Below are 23,731 nucleotides of genomic sequence, written 5' to 3'. Positions count from 1 at the left end.
TTTAATTTAAATATACATTGAATAGTTGTGATTTCAACAGAACATTTGTATCCCCCTTCCTTTCCCTCCCAGTGCTACCCTTGTGGATTTTTTAAATTTTCAGTTTTTGTGGATTTTTTAAGTTTTCAAAAAATTACGGAATATGGCTCATATAAACAAGAGTTACTTTGTGGAAATTAGAGATTAATTGATTAGATGTTTTAGAGGGTGCTAGGGAGTGATTCCCATAACTCTAGAGTTATATTCTTTAAGGAGAATTAAAGAAATATGTCCAAGGAACATGTGTTCTAAAATGAATATTTTTGGAGTAAATAATATTTTTTTTGTAAATATATACTGTGTCCCCTAAATACGAAATATCCTGAAGTAGCTAATTAGTGAAGTGCAGAGTGTCAGTTGCCACTATGTCGGCGATATCGACAAAGTTAGACAAACGCTGCATCCTGAGTCCATACCACTATCAGAAAGTGCAATGCACAGAGTTGTCACTTGTCATTGATTAAAAAAATATTTATTTTATTTTTACCTAAAGGCGTGTGTTACATGGATAGTCGGAATTATTTTAATTACTTTGTATAAACCGTATAAACACACAAAAAGTTTTTGAGTTAAAAAAATTAAATAAACAGTTCGGCGCCTTTTAGTGGACGGGAAATTCTCTCGAGGACTCTCTATACATAATATTTACACTTTTTGATCTCTAATATTTTGCAAAATGCGGCAAAATAAATTGTTAGAATGTAATAGGTATATTTTATCTGTCTACGAAATTAAGTCTCTCGCGGTAAAAAATCTGTGGTCTTATTCCCTGAAAACTATTTTAATCTGTGGTTCCTCCTGCTTTACTGTCTGTGGTGTATTCATTCCTCGGTAGCTCTGTGGCGTTTTCTTAAAAAAAAGTAAAATTTATGCAGAAAAAATAAAAGCGGCGCAGCTATTTATTATTTTATTTTACATGCATAATCAAAAGAAATGCAAATATAAACTTTTAATTATCAAGTGTTAACACGACACAATATTCAGAATGGCTTACCACTACGTCGTTACTGCACAAAAACCAACTGCAGTTACAGCATGCATAACAGGTACCTAGCTATATTAAGTTTTTAACCATTATTCTATTGGAGAATGGTTTTGTATGTAATCGGCATCTGTTTACCAATATTCTCCAGAGTATTTAGACTGCAAAACTCCCTCGGTTTCCCGATTATTCGTTGAAAAATTAAAACCGATAGCCTAAACAATTTCGTGCAAGAGGTTATCCACTATAGATGATTTTGTGATTTTATAACTTCTAACGGTTATTATATGAGAAGCATATTTGTAATAAATAACATATTTTGATTATCCTTTAACATTAAACGTTCTGCCTAATTTGTGGATGTCCCGGCATAAATTCCGCCCTTAACAACACTTAAGGATTATCACGCGTTTCTAGTACATTTAAGTATTTCTTATTAGACATATATAATAATAATATGCAGAGAAATGTCTTAGATAGTTGCTATTAAAGTTGAAGTTATACATTGAAGTTGTCACTTAACTTGTATGCTCTAGAAGATTTAAATAGAAGTATCGTCGTTGTCAACCCATATCCGGCTCACTGCTGATCTCGCGTCTCCTCTCAGAATGACAGGGTTAGGTCAATAGTCCACCACACGGCCAAATGCAGATTGGCAGACTTCACACATGCAGAGAATTAAGAAAATTCTCTGGTATGCAGGTATCCTCAAGATGTTTCCTTCACTGTTTGAGACACATAATTAAACAGATGTATAATTCATAGGATAATACACTGGTAGTTGCAGTATGTCCCAATCTACTCAGCTCTGAAATCACAGAACCATGCAGGTATTAGAACCCTGCTGGGATGTGTTTATACGAGGTTTATCATGGCTGCGAATGTTCATCATTGTTATGGTCAAAATTCAAATCTCAATAATGAAGTGTAAAGCTGCTAATATCTCAATTTAAAGCAGAATGGAAATTTTGGTGTATTTATATTTTGGTGTATTATTATATTTTTGGCTAAAAACTATACAAATAATAGAAATTGTTTTAAGTTTTGTTTCACAAAACAATAGGTGATTGAAGACTACCATTATGTTAAAAGAAACTACTAACTCATTTTAGAATTTAGTGTACAATAACTTAATGGAGAAATAAATAATAATAAATTAATTTTTATTAAAATATTTATTTAACATATATCTGTGTGTTGTGGCAATCACTTTTGTCCTCAGCTGTTCATCAAAAGTAAGTTACACAGTCTAAAAAGTGTGTGAAAAAACAAAAATTAGTTATACAGTCTAGAAATTGTGTGACAAACAAAGTTAAATTAGGTAGTACATTCTTAAACAATTCTTAAGCATGATAATAATTGACAGGCAATTTCACATCTCCTACCGACCTAAACCTCCTGGTGGCGAAGGTGTCTCGTCTAGAGATGTACCTTGTTACTCCAGAGGGTCTTCGCCCCATGAAAGAGGTTGGACTATATGGCAGAGTGGCTAAAATGAAACTGTTTAGACCTCCGGTAAGTATTGCCTTTTTTACAACATTATTACCATTTATATTTTATAACTAGTTATAGCTTGGCAACTTTGTTCGTAACACTCCCAATGGTCCGTGCAGGCCGGGGAGTGTGCAGCGATGAAATGTCTAAGCACAAATCTCAAGAATGGCAAAACCAATTTGGCTAATTCTTTTTATAGAATATTCTTTGAAGTACTACAATGCTTTTTATTGAGTTTTTTTTTAGGTTAGGGTAGGGATAGGGAAAAAGCGCACATAAGACAAGAAAAGCTTGACAGGGTCTGCTAGTATTTCAATAAAATATACTAATATGAATGACATAATCTATTAAAACTTACTAACAAATTATCAACAACATTTCAAATAAATTAGATATATGCAATAAATGGTTTATGTAATTGATTAATTTGTGAAAAATTTAATTTCAGTATGAGAAACAGGATCTGGTATTTATATTAACTGCCCGTTACAACGCTATGATATTAGAGTGGAGGACGGGCGCAAACGGTGAACTAGAAGTGGTCACTAGAGCACACGGAAATGTGGCTGATAGAATCGGCAAACCTTCAGAGAACGGCATACTTGCAGTGATCGACCCACAGGCCAGGGTGATTGGTCTGAGATTGTACGATGGCCTGTTCAAAATTATACCCTTGGATAAGGATTCTACAGAGCTTAAAGCTGCTAGTTTAAGGTGATTTTCTTTGATTATATCTACACTGATATTATAAAGTAAAAATAGTTTTTTGTTTGTTTTTTTGTTTATAGTAAATAGGTTTTGTAACTTCTATATAAATTTAAACAAAAGCTACATTATTAGCGAGTGATAGAAGCTACATTTTAGTGCAAAGTCTCATGGCAACGACACCTATGTGGGTGTAACTGTAGGGTTTCAGGTTTTTATTCTGGTCAGAAAGGCATGAGAACACAGCAATATTACTTGGCAGCAGTAATAAGTATAGCAGTAGTACAACCCCAGAAGACCTCTAATAGTAGAATTCATAGACGTTGTGGAGGCACCCCCAGGGGATTGTTCCCCAGCTGAGTGTCAAATGATGCCAGATATAGTGGTATTACACCGAATGATGAAGCAGCTTGCGGTATGCCTGAAGTTTGGGTGGTGACTAGCCATTACTGAATCCTTTCACCAGAGTTCACAAGACCAGACTAAAGCTAAAAAACAATATTCAATGCTAAAAAATCTTGAAATTCTCATGCAAGGTTTTCTCATTTCAGTACACCTAAGATGTGCACCATAACATATCTAGTGAATACAAAATGATTTTCTGTCAACCAATATTCTCTCTTTGCTCTAGCTCTGGACTGAAGAGACTGGGATATTTCCAGTTTGCCTGCTATTAGTTGACTATCTTGATAGATTTATTGTTTATTGTACATAACAAAATATATAAACTACAATATTCATCAAGAAATAAAATAGGTAGAAATATGTGCAAAGGCGATCTTATCACTACAAATCCTTACCCATAATAATAATTATTTTTTTCGCTGCAGGTTGGATGAACTAAATGTTTATGATTTAGAATTTCTACATGGCTGTTCAAATCCAACATTAATTTTAATACATCAAGATCTCAATGGAAGACATATTAAGGTGAGTCATTATTATTAGCCTATTTTAGAAGCCCACTACATGACCAGGTCTTCCTCCATATAGAAGACGCGATATGGAGTGTTGACCCACCATGTTGCGCTAGTGCATGTTGATGAGCTTAGGGTTATAAAGTATCACTACTCATAATGACTCAGACAGACGGCTTAAAATGCTCTCATAGGCAACCAACTCCTAGCTCAGTAGGCCTGACTTGTGACAAATGACATCTCACGAAAAGAAATAGACAAATCTCAACTAATAACGGCGCAACCGGAAATACCGCAGTCTATGTTGGGTGAAAGAGATGGGACTAGGAAAACTCCGCCTTTATTGGTTGACATTTTGTCATTCGTTGACTATTTCTCTTGAGACTTTATTGAGGCTTTTAAATCAATACTGATTCTATTTCAGACACATGAGATAAACTTAAGAGATAAAGAATTTATAAAGATACCATGGAAACAGGACAATGTGGAGACAGAGGCGTCTGTATTGATTCCTGTGCCCAGTCCTTTAGGTAATTTACTTTTTATTTTTTACTTAACTTAACTCATAGTAGGCAAGCAATAGTTTCACCTGCGTAGATCCCGTTACTGTGCGTATATGGGGATTAAATATAGCCTAAATTACTTTGTAACATATGTAGTAGGTAAAGTAAGGCTAATTGAAAAAAAAGAATTTTGACTTGCACTTTGACTTTGAAAGGCTATGTTTTTAATTTACTAGTGACCTGCCAGGCTTTACACTTTAGCAATGCTATAGAGAAGAACAAAAAAGAAGAAGAAATACTTTATTGCAAACAAAAAATACAGTAATAAATAAAAACATTAAAAAAAAGAGTGTAGTAACTGAAGTTTATGTTTTTTTGAAGGTGGTGCAATTGTGATTGGGCAGGAATCTATAGTGTATCATGACGGTCAGAGCTATGTGGCCGTCGCACCACCACAGATAAAGGTGAGACTCTTTCGTGATTATTTCTTTGGTTGGTGTTCCCCAGGGATCAGTATTGGAGCCTGTGCTGTTTACCTTATACACAACAGATCTTCCAGAATAAAGGGAATTACAATCGCTACTTTTGCCGACATTCTAACGTCACAAAAATCTGTAGTGGCTTCAAGGTCACTTCAAATTGGCTTTGACGCAATGTACAAGTGGTTTCACACAAACAGGATTAATTGAAGTATGTGCACTTTCATGTTGCACATAGAATACTGTTCTTCTATATTTCTGTATAGATTGCTCTTCCACATAAAGTCTTAGCAGACCTTATGTATGAAGAGCAATTTATCCAATAATTATTATTATTGATATCGTTACCCTTACCTTTGATCAGCGTTTGACTGACTGAATATATTATACAGATATACAGGAAAATGCTTTTTATATTGCGCAAATTTCTTTTAGAGCTTCTGTATTGTCAATAGAACACTTTTCAGTACTTTATAAGAAATGTATTTTTAGTTTAAGCACGCTTGACTTGGGGAGTGAGTTGGTGAATGCGTTACGAAAAGTGTAATCGGACGAGGCTTTTAAAATGCGTGCTGCTATCTACAGGCATAGTGAAATAGTGATTGTTATAATAATCTACCAGTAGATGGCGTTCTTCTAGAACTTGAAACAATCTCTTTTTGTACACTTAAAACAGAACCTGTAGCAATTCAGTTATGCCTGAGGCTCATAGATATCGCTTTGTTTTTTATTTTAGAAAGAATATTACACATGTATAGTATAGTACATTATGTATTGTAAACTAAGCCTACTTTAAATAAATTAATTAAGATTTTTTTTCGCATAATTTGTATTGGGTTTTTTGCCTATCAATAAATAAGTATATAAGTATTATTATATTATAAATAAGTAGTGAAAGGAACATGTCCATGTCCAGCTGACGCCCATCCACTGCTACTGCCGCGTGGACGGGCGCGGGCTGCGCTACCTGATGGGCGACATCGCCGGCCGCCTCTTCATGCTGCTGCTGGAGCTGCAGGAGAAGATGGACGGCACCCAGACTGTCAAGGATCTCAAGGTGGAATTCCTAGGTAGGTCCTGGGTATTCCTGGGTATTTCCTGGGAATTCCTGAGTAGGTCCTGGGTATTCCTGGGTAGGTCCTGGGTATTCCTGTCTATTAAATTGAATTTTACACAGATATAAAATAACATAAAATTGAAAATTTTGTAAAACCCCCGAAGGTCATGAAATTATTAATTACACTCTAGATTAAGTGATCAATATTCTCTTTCAGTGCGCTGTCATTTGAGACCCCACTCAAGTATATAAAAAAATAACCAAATGTCTGCAAGACATTTGGTTATTTTTCCCCACTTTCACCCCAACAACTTTTAACCGTCTCAACCGATTTCCATCATATGTGTCTAATAACACTCGCCCGTAGCATTCTGTGGTTTTCTATTAGTAGATCAGCAGAATTGCAAAATATTGTAAGAAGAGTACAATGACGTCACTTTGAATTCAATATGGCGGACTTCCTATTAAGTGAAGCTATTTATGTTTCATGATATATTAAATGATTCAAAAACCTCGTCATTTATTCATTTTTATTGATAAAAAATATGAATGTTTTAGGTGATATTCCAATACCGGAGTGCATGACGTACCTGGACAACGGGGTGGTGTTCATCGGCTCACGGCTGGGCGACTCGGCGCTGGTGCGGCTGTCGGCCACCAGAGACGAGGCCAGCCAGTACGTGCAGCCCATGGAGACCTTCACCAGCCTGGCGCCCATCCTCGACATGTGCGTCGTGGACCTGGAGCGGCAGGGCCAGAACCAGCTCATCACGTGCTCAGGTGTGTAGTCACCAGGGACGAGGCAAGCCAGTATGTGCAGCCCATGGAGACCTTCACGAGCCTGGCGCCCATCCTCGACATGTGCGTCGTGGACCTGGAGCGGCAGGGCCAGAACCAGCTCATCACGTGCTCAGGTGTGTAGTCACCAAGGACGAGGCCAGCCAGTACGTGCAGCCCATGGAGCCCTACACCAGCCTGGCGCCCATCCTCGAAATGTGACATGGCCAGAACCAGCTCATTACGTGCTCAAGTGTGTAGTCATCTGCTCATCATCTGGCAAAGCTCTGGGCCTGGTATTATTAGTAAAGTATTTTGTGACAGAACTTATTGGGGGAAAATGCTTATTTCTAAAACAACTATCTCATTATTTCACAGGCGCAGATGTTCCTACATGCTTTGTATGTTCACTGTTAGACATTATTCTGTTATAAACGATGGCTTTTTAACATTGAGGGGGTGGGGGAGGGGTGTCATCGGCTTATCACTATCATGATAAATAATGATAATGAATTCGTAACAGGTGCTTTCAAGATGGGTTCCCTGCGCATCATCCGCAACGGCATCGGTATCCAGGAGCAGGCGCTCATCGACCTGCCCGGCATCAAAGGCATGTGGGCGCTCACCCTGGCGCCCGACTCCAACTACCACGACACGCTGGTGCTGGCCTTCGTGGGACAAACAAGGTGATTATTACTGTCAATCGATGGATGTCCACTGCTGGACATAGGGCTCTTGTGAGGGGTACCACAGATGATCACCGCGCATATAGATACAGTTGATAAAGGCGTATGTACACTGGCAGATGGAAAGGGAGAAAATCGAGGAGGGTTCTGGATAGCCTCTGCTAGCAACACCAATGACTTATCACACATACTACATGCAACAAGAAAGAGATCATATCACAAAAAAACATACTGATCAACTTGAGAACCTCCTCCTTTTTAAGTCAGTTAAAACTCAAACACCACACATAATTGCTTAAACATAACCACTTTGTTACCAAGGTAATAACTGTGGAAAGTGTTAAGTGGTTAAAACAAGCTAATAGAATCAGGCACATGACTCTCTATATACTTTGTTTTTCTATCTCGTAAAGAAGAATTACTGGCAAAAATCTTATAGTCTGTCGACTAATTGCAGATAGACCATAAAATTAATGAATGATTTAATTTTGTTTGCAAATTAGTTAGCTCCACTTTAAAAATCAGTATTAGTAATAAATACTGCATTAATTCAATTATGAGATAATAAAGTATTATATTTGTTTAACAGAGTATTAACACTGAACGGAGAAGAAGTTGAGGAAACAGATATCAGAGGCTTTGTCTCAGACAGACAAACATTTTTCACAGGGAATGTGTGCCACGATCAGCTCATACAAGTAAGAAATGTTTCCACTTATTATCCCATGCTAGTTTCTTATGTAAAATACTAGCGGACGCCCGCGACTTCGTCTGCGTGAAAATTGACGTAAACTTTTAACCCCAATTTCACTACCTTTATATTTACGCGTGTTTTATTTATAACACCTCCCTTTCAAGTTTGTAGGGAGCCAAATTTCAAGTTTGTAGCATGAAAAATGAAGGACTTTCATTCAAATTTGCGAGAGCTTTTAAGCCTCCTTAATCCGGCCCTGCCGCATTATTGGTTTGTAATGTACGTCTACCAACTATAAACCGCCACTCTGCCAAATTTAAAGTTTGTAGCTTAAAAAAACAAGAACTTTCATACAAACCTGCGAGATGCTTTAGACCTCTTTCATCCGGCCCTATTGCAAAATCCGTTCTTACCGGTTACCTACTAACTATAGACTACCTCCCTGCCAAATTTCATCTTTGTGCGTCAAGCGGTTTTCGAGATTTCGTGGTGACCTTTATACATTAAGATTTTACTAAAGCTAAAGTTATTTTATGGAGACTGTACGTTTACTTGTTTGACGTGTCAGGTGACGGACGAGGGCGTGCGGTTGATCGCACGCGGCGCAGACGGCTCGTGGGCGCCTGCCGCATCGTGGGCGCTGAGCGGCGTGTCCGTGGTCGCGTGCTCCGAGACGCGCGTCGTGGCGGCCGCCGGCCCGCGTCTGTACCTCGTGGCCGTGGGCGAGCGCGCGCTCACGCTCATCGCGTGAGTTATATAATATATTATTGTCATTTCTCGAGAAATAAAATACGATCCATCTAAACATTACGATTGTAGGTCAGGGGAATGTAGCAATATGCTGAGCGGGAATCTTTTTCTAGGTTATACAACACTACAAGATATTGTCCTGATGCCTACTATAATTCATAGTTCTATGAATATAGTATACCTCTAAACTATATATTATAAAGTTTATTTATTATTACTGATCAGATTTTGAAAATTCTTTTAACCACTTGAAACTCACGTTATATGTGACTATATTATATTTTGTTCCTGTATTGTCAGCGTAACGGGAACTACGCGGGTGAAACCGCAGGGTATCAGCTAGTGTAGTAATAAAATCCTTATTACTACATTTCTTTACCTCTGGATTCAGTCAAGGTTTTGACTCTTCAGTAGCGACCAACGAAATAATCTCGTAAAGATAGTATACTAAATTCAACCAATGGCGCTGCAACCGGAATACATAACGCTATCTCATTATATATTTCATTGCTTTGGTACGAAAAAGATATGACTAGGATAACACCGACGCCATTGGACGAAATTTTGTTTATATATCTCTTCACTCTTTTGTACATGTGTTATAATCACTGCAAGTGCAAAATATGTGGCAAAAACGGCCATATTGTTTGATGAAGCTTTTTTGCGTGTGTGGTTAAAAGGTAAGGGGGCAAAGAAAGTGTGTTTATCGATCACCGTTTACTGTTCAACTAATTACAAAATTGGGTTGTAGAGATAAGAATGTTGTCTGAAGTTGTAAGTTGTTAGTGTGGCCTGCGCATGTGCACGCCACATGTGCAAGCCACATGTCGACTTGCAATTTGGTACGTTGTCAAGTTGTAGATAATCTATTGTGACCACTTCTTGGATTTTGTTGACATTAATACAAATTACATAAAATAAGTAGAATTTAGGGCAAATAAAAAGATAAATAATCCAGAAAAATATGGTCACCAGCGAGGTGTGCATGGAGGAGGAGGTGGCGTGCCTGGACCTGGGCCCGGGCGGCGACACGGCGCTGCTGGGCGTGGGGCTGTGGAACGACATCTCGCTGCGCGTGCTGCGCCTGCCCGACCTCAGGCCGCTGCACACCGAGAGACTGTGCGGCGGTGAGCTTTAACTACTTTTTTTTTATTCATTACAAGTTAGCCCTTGACTACAATCTCACCTGATAGTAAGTGATGATGCAATCTAAGATGGAAGCGGGCTAACTTGTTAGGAGGAGCATGAAAATCCTCACCCCTTTCGGTTTCTACACGACATCATACCGGAACTTCTTTTACTGCTACTAAGTGTGCACTGGGTTATTGTCTTAGTTCACGAGTTGTAAGAATAACAATGAGACGTGATAGCCCTGTGGATATGACCTTCGGAGGGCGTGGGTTCGAATACGGTCCGCGGCATGCACCTCCAACTTTTCAGTTGTGTGCATTTTAAGAAATTAAATATCACGTGTCTCAAACGCTGAAGGAAAATCATCTTGAGAAAACCTGCATACCTGAGATTTTTTAAAATTCTCTATGCGTGTGAAGTCTGCTAATTCGCATTGGGCTATTCGTGGTGGACTAAGACCTAAGCTCCCTCATTCTGAGAGAAGACTCGTGCTCAACAGTGAGTCGAATATGGGTTGTTAATGATGATGATAGGGAGACATAGGCTTCAGACTGTGCTGTAGTTTAGTTAAATCACTGTTCTCAGAAATAATTCCCCGCTCGCTGCTGATCTGCGTGCTGGAGGGCGTGTGCTACTTGCTGTGCGCGCTGGGCGACGGCTCCATGTTCTACTTCACCATGGACCAGGACACCGGCGTGCTCACCAACAAGAAGAAGGTCACCCTCGGCACGCAGCCTACGGTGCTGAGGAGCTTTAGGTGAAGGGTTTGTAAATAATAAGTGTCTTTTAGACCGCACGACCGAAGCGAAAATAAAAAAAGCGCCATCTATGAGCCTCAGGCCTAACTGCATCGCAAGGTTCAGGTGTACGAAAAGGGTTGGTTTCAAAGTTCTCTGAGAACGCCGTCTACTGGTAGTTTCAAAAAAATTCATTGTAACTAGCCCTGTAGATGGCAGCACACATCGCACGATTACAATTTTCATAACGCATTTAACAACTTACTTTCTCAAGTCAAGAAATTTTTACTTCAAAAAACGTGTGTGGACTTACTTCTGTTGCATCGTAGTTAAGCAGTGTTACTACATATGGCGCCTTTCGATTAAAGGAGATGGTCTATTTCAGGTCCACTCTTGTACCGTATCATTAAAATTTAAAAAATACAAGGATTTTATTAAAATTTAAATAAGTTAATAAATCTAACTAAATAAAAAGAAATAAATAAAAATAAAAACCCAAGTTTTTGAGTTATATCAAGATGGCGCCCATAAAGCAACTGTGACATGACAACTGACAGCAAACGTCAAATCGACTATTGCATTGTAAACGTCATCAATCCGCCATTATTACCCTTAATAGTGTTGCATTTCTTGGGAGAGAATTAATATTATTTCGAAAGAATTAAAATAAATTCGTAGATCTGTATAATCAAAAATGGTTTTAAAAAACATTTTCTTTTATTTCAGCCAGGGTACAATGACTGATCCTGGGCCATACAATTTTGGACCATCTCCTTTTTCGTAACACATCCACCATCTTATTCCCTAAATCCTATGTGTGTAAAGAAGTTTTCAATGAAGACTAATAATTTAACAGTATTTAATGGAATGCTTGTTTCGCTAGGTCGCTGTCAACGACGAACATATTCGCGTGCTCGGACCGGCCCACCGTCATCTTCTCGTCCAATCACAAGCTGGTGTTCTCCAACGTCAACCTCAAGGAGGTGACGCACATGTGCTCGCTCAACGCGCAGGCGTACCCGGACAGGTACATGACAGGCTGCCAATCTTTTAAACAGGGATCATCTTATGCTAGTACTAGCGGACGCGTGGAATTTAGTTTTTTACAAATCCTTCGGGAACCTTGGGTTTTTCCGGCATAAAAAGTAAGTAGCCTATGTGTTAATACATGCTATAATATATCTCAATACCAAATTTCAGCTAATTCGGTTCAGTAGCCGAGGCGTGGAAGAGTAACAAACATTCATATCATTAAAATCATCAGTTTTCGCAAATCTCGGGAAACCATGGATTTTTTCGGGATAAAAAGTAGCCATCCATTTTCATTCCAAATTTTAGCCAAATCGCTTCAGTAGTTAAAGAGTAACAAACATCCAAACATCCATACAAACTTTCGCGTTTATAATATTAGTAGGATACATTGGGCCAACGTTGGTCCATCTATTGGTCAGTGGGTTGGCTATGCGATGGTTGCAAATGTACATAATGGTGACGTTCAGTGTTCATTTTTAGTTGGATTAAATTTAATATGGAAACTTGTATATAATTAACTAGCCCACGCCTCGCAGTTACACCCACGTACCCATAATAATATAAGGATATACACATGTATTAATTACAACACTAGCGTAGCACATGCTGATTGGTGACCATTTTGGTACCACACATCATTTTTTTGGATTTAATTAATTATTAGTTTAAGATATAAAATTATTCGTTTACTATATTTTTAAAAATTCTTTTTTTTAAAGTATTTGTTGTCTTTTGTTTATTATGTGTGTGTATAAAATAATTTTCTTTCTTTCTATTAATTTTAATCTGTTGGTATCCTAGTAAAAAAAAATTAAAAAACATAATTCTTGATTATATAATGATTTATTTATTTTGCTATCATCCGCGAAAAGCTGTGCAATTGCACGTTGTAGAGTCAACAGCTCCGGAGAATGCTCCGGTTTCGGGGTGAAACGTACGTATGTACGTACGTAGAGAGTATTTTGTCGGACCTGGGTGACGTTGTCGCATGGGTTCGTCGACTTTTCGCGGATGATAGCAAAATAAATAAATCATTGTATAATCATGATGAACTTCCGCAAAGTAATGCCTGCTTCTATCCAATAATTCTCGAATTAATAGATGTTTCCATTGTGTGTGACCATGTGACCAGCGAATGCCTCTTAGACTTAAGGGTAAAATATACAAAACGGTTGTAAGACCTGTCTTGCTGTATGGATCAGAATGTTGGGCGGTGAAAGGGACGGATAGTAAACGAATGCATGTGAACGAAATGCGTATGTTGAGATGGATGTGTGGTGTGACAAGAATAGATAAAATAAGGAATGAGTATATAAGAGGGAGTCTGAAGGTGGCGCCAGTGACAGAAACATTGAGGAGTAGAAGGTTAGCTTGGTATGGACATGTAATGTGTAGGGAGGAAAGTCATATTACTAGAAAAATGTTGAATGTGCGGGTGGAAGGTCATAAGAGGAGAGGAAGGCCAAAGAAGAGATGGTTGGATTGTGTGAAAGAGGACATGTGTGCAAAAGGAGTGGATGATGAGTTGACGAGTAATAGAGACGAATGGAAAAGATTGACATATTTTTCCGACCCCACTTACGCGGGATACGGATAAGGAGATGATGATGGAATAGATGTTTCCATTCTTAAAACATCGATGTGGTAAGAAAATTTCGTACTAAGTGGTGTATATGTTCAGTTTAGCGCTGGCGACGGTGAACACGGTGACCATCGGCACCATCGACGAGATCCAGAAGCTGCACATCCGCACCGTGCACCTCGGCGAGTCGCCGCGCCGGATCGCGTACCAGGAGGCCTCGCAGGTACCGGCTATTGACTTTTGTAACCTGACGTACATTTACTGACCTCAATAGTAATGTTTTTGTGACCTCCATCACGCTTTCTTGTGTGTTATAAGGAGACTGATACACTTTTATGTATCCTTGGGCTTGCTCTCTTTACTTTTACTTTCATATATTCTTTATTTCATAATAAGGTGAAAATAGTGTCTAGTCAATAGCAATGATCAAAAATGGTAACTTTTTTTTATTTTTTCTTTTATTCTTTACAACTTAGCCCTTGATAACAATCTCACCTGATGGTAAGTGATGATGCAATCTAAGATGGAAGCGGGCTAACTTGTTAGGAGGAGGATGAAAATCCACACTCCTTTCGGTTTCTACACGGCATCGTACCGGAACGCTAAATCGCTTGGTGCTACGTCTTTTCCAGTAGGGTGGTAACTAGCCACGGCCGAAGCCTCCCACCAGCCAGACCTGGACAAATTAAGAAAATCTCAATCTGCCCAGTCGGGGATCGAACCCAGGACCTCCGTCTTGTAAATGCACCGCGCATACCACTGCGTCACGGAGGCCGTCAAATTTTCATCTTTTTATGAAATAGAGAATATATTTCAAATATTCTTTATTTCATAATAAGGTGAAAATAGTATCAAATAATAGCATAGTTTACGATTAAACTATGACTGGTAATTAGCGAGATTCGTCAATGGTTTTAGTTATATGTGATACCAATACTGAAAAGCTGATTTTTTATGTATTATGTGTATATATTTTATAAAACTCTGAAATAATAATAATAATAATAATAATAATAATTCATTTATTCATTTGAATATGCAAGGTTTACAGTTTATTCTTTTAGATACATACCCTTATACTTTCTACCTTAACAGGTGTATGAATATTAAAAATAATGTTATATTACTAACTGCTTACGCTAACATGGTTTAAGGAAATAAAAAAATAAAAAAATAACAATAAAATGAAGAAACTGACGTGAATACTCGGTGGCCGACATGCTTCCGAATGATCACTGTTAGCGAAATGCCGCAAGTGTTGTGGTTGAGACGATTGCTCACGCTTGCTACACGGTTGCAGACATTCGGCGTGGTGACCATGCGCGTGGACAAGCTGGACGTGTCGGGCGGCAGCTCGGCGCTGGCCGTCCGCAGCAGCGCGTCCACGTCCGCCGCCAGCACCAGCGGCGCCGCGCCCGCCAGCAGCAAGCACGCGCCGCCCGCCGCCGACCTGGAGGTGCACAACCTGCTCGTCATCGACCAGCACACCTTCGAAGGTATACGCACGCTCCACTGTCGCGTTGGCAGAAGCACCGCCCGAGAACTGTTGGGTACCTGCCGCGACTCGCTGCTACTATGATTAGTCCATCAGGAAATTAGTTATAGTCACACATACACACAAACTCACACTTACACCTACACACATGCACGGACTCATGCGCGCGCACACACACACACATACACACACATGCTCGCATACACACAGAATTACTTACAAAACAATTAACAAAAAAAAATTCTTTTTATTGCTTTCGTATTTTTTATCTTCTTTTAAAAATTTCAACGTTTTGCATATTTTATGTTAATTTACATCCTTTACGGTGTTGTTTATAAAGACCTTAAACCTAAGGGAAGTCACTGACCCTTAAAGACACCTGCTTACCTAGTTAAAGTGCCAGAAATTATATACTTAATATTTTCCAATAAACATTTCTTATTATTATCTTGTGATAGGTAACCAACATTACGCTCTCCACAATTGAAGTATAACTTGTTTACATTTGACTTGGGCAGTAACTTGCATGCATTACTAAACCTGTAATCGGGCGATAGAATATGCGCTGCCATCTACAGGCATAGTGAAGCAGTGTTTGTTATATTAAACTACCAACAGATGGCGTTTGTAAAGAACTTAGAAACAATCCTTTCAAGAACATGTTGCTATGCAGTTATACCTAAGGCTTATAGGCACTTTGTTGAAGTTATGCTTCAGTCATGTGGTCACTACACTTTTTTTTTTCTATTTCTGTAGTAATAACTTTAGTGGTATGGTTGCAGTGCTGCACGCGCACCAGCTGCAGGCCAGCGAGTTCGCGATGGCGCTGGTGTCGTGCCGGCTGGCCGACGACCCCAACCACTACTACGCGCTGGGCACCGCCATCATCAACCCCGAGGAGTCGGAGCCCAAGCAGGTGCAGTGCCTCACACTTGACACAGTCCAAACACATACTGAAGTTCCCAAACTTTTTTTCTCATAAAGTTTGGAGACCAGTTTAAAAATTATGCTGGTTTATGTTGACCTACCATTTCCCAACACTTGATAAAAAATATGAAGATTAGATCTTACTATGAACGCAACGCGAGTTTCCATAACTCTATAATCGCTAACTAACAGTATTCAAAAAGTGATAATTGATTGGTTAATAAAAAAAAGAAAATTTTGCCAATCAATCAAGTTGGTAAATTCCATCTGCTCACAGCACAATCAATGCTTACTTATTTTATTTAGAAAATTCCCCATTTTGAATTTATTCATGGACTTCCGCTTACAAGTTGTGAACCTCCGTTTATTTTTGTCACGCCAACGTGGGGGTCCATTAAGACCATTTTAGGGTACCATGGTCTAGCTATAGGTGTTTGTGTTGTGTAATGAACATGGTTGTTGCAGGGCAGAATCCTCTTGTTCCACTGGTCGGAGGGCAAGCTGACGCCCGTCGCAGAGAAGGAGATCAAGGGCGGCTGCTACACGCTCGTCGAGTTCAACGGCAAGCTGCTGGCCTCCATCAACAGTACGGTGAGTCGAACTGGACAGAGTCTTTGCCTGCGCAGTACATAGCTGTGCAATACATAGGTGTGACGTCAGAGGGTATTGGGCAAGCTGACGCCCGTCGCAGAGAAGGAGATCAAGGGCGGCTTGACAGTAAGTGATGATGCAGCCTATGGTGAAATGCGCTTACCTAGAAGATGCCTGTTCACTCTTGACTTGAATATATCCATGCTGTAGGTGGTAGGGAAAATGAAAGCTGGAAGGGCATTCCATGATTTCGTAGTGCGGATCAGGAACGAAGAACCGAAACGCTTCGTACGCGTCCAGGGGACGTCAACTACGTATTGATGCAGACCTCTGCGATGCCTGGCATTTCTATGGTAAAAAGATGAAGAGGGAGCTAGATCGAAAAGTTCCTGATCCGAAAAAAAATCCTGTAGAACACCAACAGACAGGCAACTTTTTGGCGACAATTGTGCATTGTGCATTTTTGAAACGAATTATCTGGATGGATTCATATGGATTCACCGTGCAGGTGCCGGGTCCATCGCGTGGTAGAGAGAAAAACACCGAGCAAAGTCCAGGACTTGTGACTACTGGATGTAGGGTTTAGGAATTCCTTGACAATCGATCAACACTCCCCTTCTCTGCTCGTGTTGTTCTCCCTACCTATCCAAATTTGGTAAGATCCTATTAGAGCAGCTTTGGATACTCGTTCTAATATAGAACTAGCTGAACTTCTAGAGAGGCCAAGGTCTTTAAGCAAGTTATAGTGAGATTTTGCTGGTAATCCTCTCGCAACTACTTCTATGGCATACAGACTAACTACATAGCCATTTTTAGTTAGTTCATTTGTTAGGTCATAATATTTATTCTAACTATATATATATTGTTCAGGTGCGGTTATTCGAGTGGACGTCAGAGAAGGAGCTGCGGCTGGAGTGCAGTCACTTCAACAACATCGTCGCGCTCTACCTCAAAGTGAAGGGCGACTTCATCCTCGTCGGCGACCTCATGCGCTCCCTCTCACTCCTACAGTACAAACAGGTGACAGCAATACTAATCGCTCTACAAAAAAAAACTAATAAGTTTCATGAAAACACAAAGTGGAGACCCAAAATATATAAAATATTTATTCTCACCGGCTGAATCTACTATTATACACCGTGCTAGTTTCACCGTCTGTAAGCCGTCCCGACATTTATTAGTCCAATACAAGGAACCTCTTAGCAATATTTAAAATGACCTCAAGCTAACTCACACCCTAGCGATTTTAATTTGTAAAAAAATTAAAATATCCTGTTTCGCAAGTAAGAAGTCATTGAACTTTGACCTAGTTTAGGCTAAATTTAATGACTTCAAAGGGACCGACTAATGGCAAGGCGGTGAATAGGTAGGTGTTTGAAAATAAAGGACGTCTTAAATGTACTTTGTTTTTTTTTTAATACATTAAGGGATAAAATACATTGGATGCATTATGTGGGATTTCAGTTTATAAAGAAGGAAACTTCACGATGTGTATGTCAACTTGTTGTGACGTGTTTTTGTGACTTTAAACCACAAATATTGAAAAATGTTTCACATTAAAACTAATTTATTTCTAAGACGACGTTAAGCATATAAACTCTACTCTACATGAATTTTTATGATGAAAATTTCAGCTCAAATTTGCTCAAATTGTCTATAATTTGTCAGATGGAGGGTAGTTTCGAGGAGATAGCGCGAGACTACAGTCCCAACTGGATGACGGCCGTCGAGATATTGGACGACGACACATTCCTCGGCGCAGAGAACAGCTTCAACCTCTTCGTCTGCCAGAAGGACAGGTGAGTTACACAATTAATGTAGATCAAAAATAAATTCATTTTGTTTGCCACTTAACTGCACACAGGTTGGTAACTGCACACACTTAACTGCACTCTTCCTGGTAATTTTTTAGCCTAAAGTGCCCCAGGATGAGTGCAACCCGGCTGGGACACTCAAATAAAACTAAATTGTGCTCTATTTTGTATTCTGTAAGGTATATTTTAGACTGGAGAATTTAGGAGAGATATGAAGCATTGTTTTAACATTGACAATATAGAAACCTGTAAAACATTCTGTGACCGTAAAATCATTTTGAAGTTTGACTTTGACGTTGACCTTGACAGTTTCATACAATTTGATACAAACAAAGGTTATTTAAATATTGATCATCAAGTTTTTTCAATATTTCTATAGTAGAAGATGTATTAATTTTTTCAAGAAAATAAGTGCTTTAAAATGCTTTGTGTTTTGGCGTTTTTTTCTTGGACTGCTTACAGCCCAATGGAGGGATACTTGACAGTTTAATATACAATGAAATCCATCGCCTACAATTTAGCAAAACTCCATAGCATTCTAAGGATAGGCTAAACGGTACACTTTGCTTTATACCTGTCAAAATGAAGTATATGTATCTGTTAAGTTACATAATATACCAGTAATTTAACGCTAACAATATCCTATAGACAGCGACGTAGGAATGGGACAGCGAAGCGATAGTATTTCCCCTGACATCCTTTGTCACAAAGAGCTCTCTACTTTTACTTGTACGGTTCCGAATTACAATATTGTTTTTTCATCAGCGCGGCGACAACAGACGAGGAAAGACAACAAATGGGTTACATGGGCCAGTTCCACATAGGGGACATGGTGAACGTGATGCGACGCGGCGCGCTGGTCGCGCAGCTCGCCGACACCGCCGCGCCTGTCGCCCGGCCCGTGCTGCTGGCCACCGTCACCGGCGCCATCTGTGAGTACACGCACCCATGCTGGCCACCGGTCACATGGCCAGTTCCACATAGGGGACATGGTGAACGTGATGCGACGCGGCGCGCTGGTCGCGCAGCTCGCCGACACCGCCGCGCCTGTCGCCCGGCCCGTGCTGCTGGCCACCGTCACCGGCGCCATCTGTGAGTACACGCACCCATGCTGGCCACCGGTCACATGGCCAGTTCCACATAGGGGACATGGTGAACGTGATGCGACGCGGCGCGCTGGTCGCGCAGCTCGCCGACACCGCCGCGCCTGTCGCCCGGCCCGTGCTGCTGGCCACCGTCACCGGCGCCATCTGTGAGTACACGCACCCATGCTGGCCACCGGTCACATGGCCAGTTCCACATAGGGGACATGGTGAACGTGATGCGACGCGGCGCGCTGGTCGCGCAGCTCGCCGACACCGCCGCGCCTGTCGCCCGGCCCGTGCTGCTGGCCACCGTCACCGGCGCCATCTGTGAGTACACGCACCCATGCTGGCCACCGGTCACATGGCCAGTTCCACATAGGGGACATGGTGAACGTGATGCGACGCGGCGCGCTGGTCGCGCAGCTCGCCGACACCGCCGCGCCTGTCGCCCGGCCCGTGCTGCTGGCCACCGTCACCGGCGCCATCTGTGAGTACACGCACCCATGCTGGCCACCGGTCACATGGCCAGTTCCACATAGGGGACATGGTGAACGTGATGCGACGCGGCGCGCTGGTCGCGCAGCTCGCCGACACCGCCGCGCCTGTCGCCCGGCCCGTGCTGCTGGCCACCGTCACCGGCGCCATCTGTGAGTACACGCACCCATGCTGGCCACCGGTCACATGGCCAGTTCCACATAGGGGACATGGTGAACGTGATGCGACGCGGCGCGCTGGTCGCGCAGCTCGCCGACACCGCCGCGCCTGTCGCCCGGCCCGTGCTGCTGGCCACCGTCACCGGCGCCATCTGTGAGTACACGCACCCACGCTGGCCACCAGTCACATAGCCAGTTCCACATAGGGGACATGGTGAACGTGATGCGACGCGGCGCGCTGGTCGCGCAGCTCGCCGACACCGCCGCGCCTGTCGCCCGGCCCGTGCTGCTGGCCACCGTCACCGGCGCCATCTGTGAGTACACGCACCCATGCTGGCCACCGGTCACATGGCCAGTTCCACATAGGGGACATGGTGAACGTGATGCGACGCGGCGCGCTGGTCGCGCAGCTCACCGACACCGCCGCGCCTGTCGCCCGGCCCGTGCTGCTGGCCACCGTCACCGGCGCCATCTGTGAGTACACGCACCCATGCTGGCCACCGGTCACATGGCCAGTTCCACATAGGGGACATGGTGAACGTGATGCGACGCGGCGCGCTGGTCGCGCAGCTCGCCGACACCGCCGCGCCTGTCGCCCGGCCCGTGCTGCTGGCCACCGTCACCGGCGCCATCTGTGAGTACACGCACCCACGCTGGCCACCGGTCACATGGCCAGTTCCACATAGTGATATCCCGTTTGTTGCTCAGGTCTGGTGGTGCAGCTGACGCAGGAGCTGTTCGACTTCCTGCACCAGCTGGAGGAGCGGCTGACGCACAGCATCAAGTCGGTGGGCAAGATCCCGCACTCGTTCTGGCGCTCCTTCAACACGGACGTGAAGACGGAGCCCGCGGAGGGCTTCATCGACGGCGACCTCATCGAGAGCTTCCTCGACCTGTCGCGGGAGATGCAGCAGGAGACCGTGCAGGGGCTGCAGGTGATACATCGTCTTCCTTGACTACCTCAGACTAATTACTTAAGGACCTGCTTAATTTTCTGTCATAGTATATGATCAACGATCTAATGCGATTATAAAAACTGTCTATAGAATCGATGTTTCATAGTTAAAATCGTGATCGTCGGTTAAAGAGCTCCGTAGAAGTACTTTTTTGTGTAGTTGAATGGTGTAAAAGACGGTCAACTACTTTTAGTTTAGTCTAAAATATAATCAAAACTAGTTTTCCACAAAAAGTGAGAGAAAATTTTGTTCATGAATTTGGGTGCGATACTAGTCCTCATGTATTTATTCTCAAGTTAACAACCCATATTCGCCTTACTATCAACCACAAGTCTCCTCTCAAAATAAGAGGGGTTAGGCCAATAGTCCACCACGCTGGCCCAATGCGAATTGGCAGACTTCATACACGCAAAGCATTAGGAAAATTCTCTGGTATGCAGGATTTCTTTACAATGTTTTCCTTCACCGATTGAGACACGTGATATTTAATTTCTTATAATGCACACAACTGAAAAGTTGGAGCTGCATGCCCCGGACCGGATTCGAACACACACCCTCTGGAATCGGAGGGTGTGTGTATAGTGTCATATCCACTGGGCTATCACGGGTCAAAATAGCTATAACATGATTAAAATAGTTTGAGTTTTTTTATTTAATTTCAAAAGTAATTTTATAGAAGTAAGATAACCCAGTGGATATGACCTCTGCCTCTGATTTCGGAGGGTGTTGGCTTGAATCCGGTCCGGGGCATGCACCTCCAATTTACAGTATGCATTATTATTATAGATTAAACATCACATGTCTCGCACGGTTAAGGAAAATCATTGTGAGGTAATCTGCACGCAGATAATTTTCTTGCGTGGTGGACTATTGGCCTAACCCCTCTTAATATGAGAGGAGACTCGAGCTCAGCAGTGAGCAGAATATGTGTTGATAATGATGATGATGTTTTATACATAAAATATGTTGATAGTTTTCGTAGGTAATGCTCAGTTTTTCAAGGTTTTAAAGTAGGGTAGGCATTAGACTTGTAAATTGCAAGAAGTAGAGAATTCCTTCGCCAATACAGGTTTTTGCTGAATCCTCAGGGTAGGCAGTGCATGTTTGCATCTATGAAGTGCACGCCTGGTAATGTTTGTGTTTGTCGTCAGATCGACGACGGCGAGGGCATGAAGCGCGACGCGACGGTGGAGGACTTGGCCAAGATCGTGGAGGACCTCACGCGGATACATTAGATGTTTGACTTTACCATAAAAATATATTTCCTCCAACTCGCCTATTTATTTACTATTTCTAGTCAATATTAATTGATTATGAAACACGGCTAAAACTCACGTGATATTAGATCGGAGTATGCCTGGATGTAATGTATGTTTGGATCGTGCCGCGATGCAAGAACCAGCTCATGACTAAGGGCCCCGTATGGGTTCGAAACTAGTCGGGCATACTCCGACCTAATATCACGTGAGTTTTAGCCGTGTTTCATAATCAATTAATATGAATAACACTCACGACAGTTTAAATTCTAAAATTCCTAGTCCAGTCAGTTTAGCCTGGAAATGGAATTAATTCAAAGTCGCTGCTTTTTGGATATGTTGTTTATAACGCTAAAACTAGAAACTATAAAATGTTGCAGCATCCTAGGCACCCCCTAAAAAACGCGAAAAAGGGTTATTATTAATAACTTTGAGAGAAAAGACAAGTTGCAACGCGGCGAAAACATAAGTAAGTTTCATACTGTTCATGTATTTTCTTGTGCCATTGGATAGCTTAGAAAAATATGCATCTAATGTACTAAACCATGTAGCGATATTTTATTTTAAAAGTATAGAAACCCCTTAAGAAAGTTGTTTCCATCTCACTTTTACCTTAAAACTTACCTTTACATAACTTCTGTAACTGTTATGTCTTGTGACGTCACGGTTCTATAACTGTTATGTCTTGTGACGTCACGGTTCTATAACTGTTATGTCTTGTGACGTCACGGTTCTATAACTGTTGTCTTGTGACGTCACGGTTCTATAACTGTTGTCTTGTGACGTCACGGTTCTATAACTGTTGTCTTGTGACGTCACGGTTCTATAACTGTTGTCTTGTGACGTCACGGTTCTATAACTGTTATGTCTTGTGACGTCACAGTTCTATAACTGTTGTCTTGTGACGTCACGGTTCTATAACTGTTATGTCTTGTGACGTCACAGTTCTATAACTGTTATGTCTTGTGACGTCACGGTTCTATATCTGTTATGTATTGTGACGTCACGGTTCTATAACTGTTGTCTTGTGACGTCACGGTTCTATAACTGTTGTCTTGTGACGTCACGGTTCTATAACTGTCATGTCTTGTGACGACACGGTTCTATAACTGTTATGTTTTGTGACGTCACGGTTCTATAACTGTTGTCTTGTGACATTACGGTTCTATAACTGTTGTCTTGTGACGTCACGGTTGTATAACTGTTATGTCTTGTGACGTCACGGTTCTATAACTGTTATGTCATCAGAGGTTGGGAGGTCAGTTTAAAATAAAATAACAAAGTTAATCCGTGCTTTTAATAAACAAGGCAAACATCACAGTCCGTATTCATACTAAGCACACAATTACGGCATTGGAAATAAGCCTGAGTAACAAACATGTCAAATAA

General features: G+C 41.4%; 1 protein-coding gene across 1 annotated transcript; it reads left to right on the top strand.

Moving 5' to 3' along the window:
* The first annotated feature begins 858 nt into the window (after positions 1-858).
* On the top strand, positions 859-22,361 carry LOC112044635 (DNA damage-binding protein 1). The gene is made up of 23 exons (XM_024080534.2): positions 859-1,085; positions 2,388-2,536; positions 2,964-3,229; positions 4,051-4,150; positions 4,562-4,667; positions 5,022-5,104; positions 6,036-6,189; positions 6,735-6,956; positions 7,477-7,639; positions 8,229-8,337; positions 8,902-9,080; positions 10,059-10,210; positions 10,800-10,971; positions 11,835-11,978; positions 13,665-13,788; positions 14,866-15,061; positions 15,843-15,976; positions 16,453-16,578; positions 17,449-17,598; positions 18,247-18,377; positions 19,158-19,324; positions 20,839-21,065; positions 22,238-22,361. Exons 1-23 carry the CDS (start codon positions 1,025-1,027, stop codon positions 22,319-22,321), a joined length of 3,399 nt encoding a protein of 1,132 aa, XP_023936302.1. The 5' UTR covers positions 859-1,024; the 3' UTR covers positions 22,322-22,361.
* Positions 22,362-23,731: the final 1,370 nt, after the last annotated feature.

This window comes from Bicyclus anynana, chromosome 21, assembly GCF_947172395.1.
Source record: "Bicyclus anynana chromosome 21, ilBicAnyn1.1, whole genome shotgun sequence".
In the NCBI taxonomy this organism is placed as follows: Eukaryota; Metazoa; Arthropoda; class Insecta; order Lepidoptera; family Nymphalidae; genus Bicyclus; species Bicyclus anynana.
Note: the sequence above shows the minus strand (reverse complement) of the source record. Positions and strands in the feature narration are given on the sequence as shown.